Raw genomic sequence first — 8027 nt, forward strand, 5'->3', positions numbered from 1 at the left:
TTAGGTATACTGGCGGTTGGTAGAAAAGTTTCGGCAATCACACCAAAACCTGCGTCTTCTTTTTCTGTTGTTGTTCTGCAGTTTTTATGTATTCATTTGGAGAAAGACAGAGACAGTGCGAGTGGGGGAGGGGCAGAGAGAGAGAGAAAGAGACAGAGAGAGAGGGAGAGACTGAGAATCCCAAGCAGGCTCCCCACTGGCAGCACAGAGGCCAACGCGGGGTTCAAAGTCACGAAAACCATGAGAGCAGGACCTGAGCCGAAACCAAGAGTCAGACGCTTAACCCATGGAGCCGCCCAGGCGCCCCCCCCCCCCACCCCCCATCCCCGGCAACCTGTGTCTTCTGTGCGCTTAGTGTGCCCACATACACCCAGCCCTGGATCCGCCGTTCTTCCCGTAACGTTCTTGCAAAAGAAGGAGGCAGCGCCGCCTAGCTCGTTGTCAGACTTTGACCTCGACGAGGTGTTCACTGGGGATTTTGCTTTCTTCTGCCTTCTCCCCGCAGAGTTGCTGGAATTGCGGCCGCAAGGCGAGTGAGACCTGCAGCGGCTGTAACACGGCCCGGTACTGTGGCTCCTTCTGCCAGCACAAAGACTGGGAGAAACACCACCACATCTGTGGACAGACCCTGCAGGCCCAGCAGCAGGGGGACACGCCTGCGGTCAGCTCCTCCGTCACGCCCAACAGCGGGGCCGGGAGCCCCATGGACACACCACCAGCAGCCACCCCGAGGTCAACCACCCCGGGGACCCCTTCTACCATAGAGACAACCCCTCGCTAGACGGGAGCTCAGAACTGTCAGAGGAACGACAACCCAACCGACACGAAACCAATTCTTCATCCTCAGACGCTCAACGTGGTTTTTTTTTTTGGTTTGTTTCTAGATGAACTATCCTATTTCAGTCCTTCAGCAAGAGAGAACCTAACTGTATCTTGAGGCAGTAGTAAAACAGAGGGCCAGTAACGGGTCGTAATGACTTATTGTGGATAACAAAGATATCTTTTCCTTACAGAACTGAAAAGAGAGCAGAGAATATAACCTGAAATGATAGATTTGACCTCCTCCCTGTTATTTTCCGGTAGCTGGGATTTTAAACTAGATGACCTCATTAACCGATGCTTTACCAAACAGCAAACCAAGAGATTGCTAATTGCTGTTGAAAGCAAAAATGCTAATATTAAAAGTCACAATGTTCTTTATATACAATAATGGAAAAAAAAAAAAAAAAGAGGAAAACCCTCAAGGGCATGAGCATTGGCTACAGCGGTAGACATTTTAACAAGAAGATGAATGGCGTCCGTGGGTTGCTAACTGAACTTTGAAGACCCGCTACAAAACGCGCAGATGTGTAGCATATTGGAAGGAGACACAGATGTTCGGGGTTTTTTTTTCCTGTTTCTGAAAAGAAATAATAATATCCAGGTCAACAGAATGAAAAATGAAAGATGATTTGCAGTGGGATGTATGAATACAGCAGCAAGAAAAAAAAATGCCATAGTACAAAAGGCTCCTTTATATATATATATATATATATATATATATATATATATATATATATATATGTATACACACACACACACACACACACACACACACACACACACAGAAGTAAGAGACTCAGCCTGCAGTTAATTAGCATTCTGGCAGCTTTGACATCAGCCAGCTGCCCTAAATAACCCTTCAACGTTTCTTCACTTTTGCAAGGTTCCACAGAGTAAGACATTGGGTCTATTCCAGCTCATTCATTTTATATTGAAAAATAATTAAAAAAAAAAAAAATGGTGGCTCCAGCTCCAGCCCCTTTCCAAATTTTTCCAACCCCACCCTGTTTGGATTTTTAATTAAAAACTAGTAGTTCTCTTGGTGTTAAAACACTTCTGTCCTGTGAGGTTTCCCAATGGTGTTTTTCTTGTAAATGTGTTGGACAAAGTGAAGATGCATTGTAGTTTAACCATATGCCCACATTTAGTCTCTTTATTCCTAGTTGGTGAGAAACCTGTATCTTTCTATGCTGCTTTTATATCTGTATGTATTAGTGATATTTCTCTAGTAGTTCGGAAAAAAAAAAGAAAAAAGAAAAAAAAAAGACTCTTTTTTTGGTTGTCCTCAAGAAAAGAAAAAAAAAGGCTATCTTTCGGAGCTGCTATTTCACTCTCTTATAGGATTTTTTTTCCTGAAAACCAGCATGCTTCACGGAATGCTAACATATTGGTGTTTTTGTAAGAGGGATGTACATAAATGTATTTTGCACTGTCACGAGACTCCCTAGGCATGCTTTTTTTTTTTTTGAGCAAACTCTTTTTAAATATGCTAGAGCCATTTCACCAAGTTTAGCTGTAGCATAGAGTAGTAGTGGAATTTTCCTTTCCTTTTTTTTTTTTTTTTCCTTTTTTGGAAAAATCATTATTAGGGACTTTTTAAAAAAAAATAAAATAACAAGATATCCTACTTAAAAAAAAAAAAGACAGTGCATGCATATTGCTGTAAGGTTGTTTAAGTATTTCTAATTTTACAAAAAAAAAAAAAAAAAGATAAATCATTAGAGCTCCAAATGCTGAGGTGTAGACTGACAGCTTTAACACTGCTGAATGCCAGGTTATACAGTATTCTTACAAAAAGGGAAGTCAGCCAAAGACTGATCTGATGGACCAAAATCGGAATTTTGAAAAGCACCAGTACTACTTTCCAAATGATCAGCAGGTTAAACATGTTCAGCAAGGTATAGTGTGACTCCATTAACCCTTCGTTGTCCAGGGTCCAGACCAGAACTACTTGTTAGTTTTGAAAACAGTAGCCCAGGATGTGGTTGTGTGCTTTAGAGAAAGTCAGCAGTACTGCAGGCTGTGTAGACAACCAAAGTTTTCGAGGCTGGGAAGATGCTTCTCCACACACATACGTACATACGCACACCAGGCATTTATTTAGAAATCGAAAACAACCCGTTGGCTTTGTTTTGGCTCTTCTCCCTTTTTCTTTTCATGTTGTCCTTGGATACAGTTTCACGTGGCTTTTAAGTATCTGCATAGAGGCAATTCTAAATCGGTTCTCTTTGAGTCTCTTAAACCTAACATTTTTAGCATTTCCCCCTATATTTTCGTATACAGGTGGGTTTTACTTTTGTTTGGGTGGTATTTTTTTTTTTAATGGCTTTTTAGTTTAGCAAGTTTTGATGAGCAAATAAATGCATCTATCTGCATGTTGGAGGTCCATCTGCCAGCACACCTGCTAAAAGCGAAATGAAAGCACATAACCAGGCTCTGAATGGGTTCTATTTTATCATGGTGCTCCCAGAATCCTTTGACCTCACTCTGCTTTCTAGTCTGCTTGTGACACTGGACAGTCCTTTCTTACAGAGCTATTATATGTTCTAGGCTACGAAGGGTTAAATAATCCCAAAAATGAGGTATGTCATACCCACACGTCTTTATCTCTAGAAGCTGTGATGTATGTGAAACAGCACTGTTATTCTTAACACTAGTGTGTAAAATAAGGATTAGTACAGTACGTCTCATTACTTTTAATTCAGGGCACCCTGAGTGAAAACAAATACAAAAAAATCCCTAACTCTGAGCTCTATCTCTGATTCCTCTTCCTCCTTCCCCTCTTCCTCCTCCTCCTCCTCCTCTTCCTCTCCTCCTGTTTTGCTACATTCTCCTCAGTGGCAAAAAGTTTCACTCTACCTCTGACAGCATGTATATTTTGCACCAGTAGCTAACAAAACTGGTCTAGTCAAACCAAATGGGCACAAAAGAACCAGGATACCAAAAGTTAAGCTCATACAGCTGCAAACCATATCACTTCTTGGTAACAATGCAGACCTCATAAACCTAAAGAAGAGAAAGAAAAGAAAACTTTTGTTACTTTCCTTTTTTGCTTGTCACTTATATACAGGCTATGTGAGAGTATAATTTGTAGGTATAACACATTTAAAAAAAAAAGTTATCTTCATTGGATAGAATTGAATGGTGGTCGCTGATAGGAATAGGGCGTCCTCTCTTATCTCTGTCTCTGACTCTTTTCTCTTTCTCTTTTTCTCTGTCATGAGACTGTGTGTGACAGGGCCACCTGTCTCTTTAATTTCTTTTTTTCTTAACTTTTTTTTTTTTTTTTTATGTGTAGGTGCATGTCTTGGGGATTTAAAAATTTCAAGGCTGGTTTACTTATGCAAAGCATGCCTACGTCTGGAATACTTAGGGAAAGAAAGCGACTCCATATTGTCCGAATTCCTCAAGGGACAGAAAAAAAAATTGGAGACTGTTGAAATGCAGATTTAAAGTAATTTTTTTAAATATTATTTTGGGTTCTGCGACATTATTGTGAAAAATTAAAGTTGTTGTGCAATACTTAATTCAGACATGTACCACGAGTTAATGGTAGACTAACACTGGGGGGTGGGGTCTAGGCATCATGCTTTTGTCAGCATACTCTTGAGCTTTTAAGTCTACTATGTCTGAACTGTGGTTTCTTGTTTATCCTTTTTTTCCTTAGTTGGACTGTAATGTATGGTCTGTCAACCTGTGAATCTTTAAAGTATGATTCAGGTATTGTTGTATTCTTTACTGTGTAATAAAAAAGTTTGAAAAAACCCTGTATTCTCTGCCTCCCTTCTCCTCCGTGTGTGCCACGGCTGCCCCTCCCCCGCCAGCCCCGACCCGGGAGTCCATCTTCTCGGGTGTATTTCTCCAGCGCGCCTCTGGAACCAGAACTGGCCCGTCCATGATTGGTGCACGGGGAAGGATGTCAGGACAATGCGGAAGTCAGAGTGTCTGTTCCGGCAGGGGTGTTACCCAGCCAAGAGGATCTGGAGGTGTGGGGAAATTGCAGCTTTCTGGAGGAGAGGAGACCTTGCTCGGCTTAGGTGAGCCGCTGCATAGACAGGGCCACCGGGGGCCCTTTGGCTGTATTTTGATGCAATTAGAGACCTCTCCAGAGAGCTTCCTCCCAAACCCGCAAGGCTCTGGCTCATCACCTTGCTCGGCTCCCGAAGGCACACCTGAATGGCAGACCCACTGGTGCAGAGTGCGCTCCCATCTGCCTCGTCTACCTTCCTTCTCGAATAGAAAGCAGTCAGCGTTTTCGCTCTTGTTGGTGTGCGTTGTTAATGTTCGCTGTGGCAGCCTCCAGCTTTGCTGGGAGGTCGGAATCGTCCCCTTTGACCTGTATTTTCTCATGCGCTAGTTATAAAGCTGGTCAGGAGTTGAAGCCCTACCCCGCCTTCCCCCCCTTCCCCGCCCCCGCCGCCACTCCCAGGAACCCTGCTAATTTTTGTGTGTAATTCTCAGACCCCCAGGGTTTTGGTTTTGTTTTCTTTCATTTACTTACTTACTTACTTATTTATTTAAGTAATGTATGTACTGCATTGTAGCAGAAATTTCTTCTCCCTCTGAATGTTCTCAACTTTGTGGATCAAAAAATAGCTGCAAAGAACAAGGAGGACCGCGCCTCCGCAAAGGGCTGTGTCCGGAGAGAGGGTGTGAAGGTGGATGCTGGTTAAACGGGAGGGTCCTTGGAACCATCCATTCAGTTTCCTCCATGTGCCAGCTGGGCTGGGCTGCTGTCCCAAGACCTGGCTCCTCAAACTGGTCTTCCCAGGAAATGTGGCTCTTCTCACGGTTCGTACTCTAGAAACTTGGTGATGCATGCACGGAAAACAAATTTTAATTACTGACGGACACCTCCAAACCCTCTCATTTGCAATAGGGTTGGCTGCTTAATGACTTCTTGTCACAAAAGACAGGCCAGCCTGACCTAGGTTGCCCGTTCTTAAATGTGTTCATGCCTCTTTTGTTCCTGTTCGAAGTGGGACAGGCCAGGGAACTAGCAGACAAGAACAGAAATGGGACCCATTGAAGTAGTTCCCTTATGAGTAGTTCTGGAAAACACCCTGTGACATTATCATGCAAGTGGGTATGTCGGGCAAATGGGAAGTGCTTTGTAGTTTGTATGAAAAATCTGAGCAAAATCCAGAGACTTCTAGGTGGTGGACTCCACTTATTCTAGAAGTGTTAATGATGTATTTGATAACATTATAAAAGAATGTGTCTGCCATGAAAGAACATAGAGCTATTTCTCTGCAATGAGCAAAGGGGCACTGTTCTGTATGGGTGTATATACCCTTACTCCAAGGTGAATAAATAAAGTTGTGTTTGCTCAAATCTGTCCCTGGTCAGTCTGTTCTCAGTCATATTGGGGAAACTGAGTCAGACAAATGCAGACAGTGGTTTTTTGTTTGTTTTCTTTTTTTCCCACCTCACTTCTCCATTCACATAAGCAGGGACGTAGGGCTAAGGTAATTACTTTCTTCGCTCTCGGAATTTTCAGGTTCAGATAGCACTTGTTGAAAACTCTTCGACATTATACATGGGGAGTCACAAGAACTTAAGATCAAGACAATAAAATTGTTTATTCTGGGGTGCCTGGGTGGCTCAGTCGGCTAAATGCCCGACCCTTGATTTCAGGTCAGGTCATGGTGGCATGGTTTGGGAGTTCAGGCCTCGCGCTGGGCTCCATGCGGGCGGTGCAGAGCCTCCTTGGGATTCTCTCTTTCTCTTTTCCCCTCCCCCACTCTCTCCCTAAATAAATAAACATTAAAAAAATCTTTAAATGTCTATTTTACTATAATCAAAATAACATTTGAATGGGGAGGAAACTCCCGATGGGTAAGAGAAACAATATCTGCTTTTAGTTCTTCATGCCAATGTTCTGTTGCTGGAGTTCTGTGCTCCACGGTCAAGAAAGGTAAATGACGCAGGGGGAACATGAGACAGTGGGGAGAACACAAACCTCCTGGACGCCGTGGCAGTCCCCACATAAATCAATGGCAACCGGAGCCCTTTTCAGTGCCTCCTGCGGGGCCAAGCACCCAGTTAGCACTCAATAAATATTAATTGTAACTACAACTGTGAGTCTGCAGCTAGAATAAGGCGGTGCCAGCTACGCCCGAAATGAACAAATCGGCTGGAGGAACAGAGAGCGAGGGAAATGATTTGACCGCCTGTAGGCGTGAAGAGGGAGGATCAAACCATGTGCGGCTGATTGGACGGTGATAAGAGGCCGTGTGTGACCACTGCTCACAGGCATCGGAGGACGTAAATGCCAAAGGGGTGAGGGAGGGAACAGTTCAGTCCGCTATGTGCCGGGATGCCTAGGGTGATTGGCGACAAACACGCAGTTAATTGTTACGGTTCTCCCTTAGTCTCTTCTTGTGGGACACCACCAGCAAGGCGTTCGAAAATACCTTGGGATTTCAGACCGAGATCAGCCCACAGTGAAAACTGGTGTAGCCGGGGCCTCGTAGGCGCGGGTCTGACCACTTAGGGCTCTTCTAGGATCTGGATTCCCACCTCTGCCTCGTTTGCCTTGGGTTTCTTTCCTCTCTTTAGCTCTCCCCTCTCCTCTCCTCCATCTACGTACAACAGACGTTTTTGTACTTGGAAACCTCTCCCTTCCTTTATCTTCGTGCGTGCTTCATCGGACCGTGCTTGCCTTCCTCGTAACACCAGGAAGGCTCCCCTGTGAAGCTTATGCTAAGCGGAGAGCAAGAGGCCAGCTCACCCTTGTTCTCTCAGAACCAAAGCCTAGGCGACATGGCCCCCAGATGACAGCAATTCTGACAGCAACTTGCTGCCCCCAAGTCACTCCCAACAGTGCGGAGACCTCCAAGAACCAGCGGACGGCCTTAGCCAGGGTTACTTTCTGGCCCAGAAAAACACGTAACATAAGCAGTCATGTTCCGATCAAAGACTACACCTCACTTTGCTCGAGCGCGTCAACATAATCCACCAAGCCACCTAAGAGGAAGTGGGGATGGTAATGTAGACATTGAGGGGGAGGGCGGGGCGGGGGGAGACTAGGGAATGTGCCACATAAATGTTATGTGGTGGGGGCCGAGAATGAAAATGGACAGAATGTGACTACGATAATACTTCCTATGCTGGGGTTCAGCAAATTAGTAGCATATATTTTCTTCAATATACAATCATGTCTCAATTACTGAGAGATTATCCCGTCTCTCCGGGGAGTTCTC

The 8027-nt window shown here is 44.4% G+C and overlaps 1 protein-coding gene across 6 annotated transcripts in view; it reads left to right on the plus strand.

Moving 5' to 3' along the window:
* Positions 1-6156, plus strand: part of RUNX1T1 (RUNX1 partner transcriptional co-repressor 1) — a 142434-nt gene extending 136278 nt beyond the window's left edge. For all 6 annotated transcript variants that reach the window (XM_027064245.2, XM_027064247.2, XM_053208549.1 and 3 more), the window contains one exon: positions 506-6156. In XM_027064245.2, coding sequence (XP_026920046.1) covers positions 506-781 — 276 coding nt within the window. In that variant the 3' untranslated portion in view covers positions 782-6156. The remainder of the gene's footprint in view (positions 1-505) is intronic.
* Positions 6157-8027: the final 1871 nt, after the last annotated feature.

Source organism: Acinonyx jubatus, chromosome F2 (genome assembly GCF_027475565.1).
Source record: "Acinonyx jubatus isolate Ajub_Pintada_27869175 chromosome F2, VMU_Ajub_asm_v1.0, whole genome shotgun sequence".
Taxonomy (NCBI): domain Eukaryota; kingdom Metazoa; phylum Chordata; class Mammalia; order Carnivora; family Felidae; genus Acinonyx; species Acinonyx jubatus.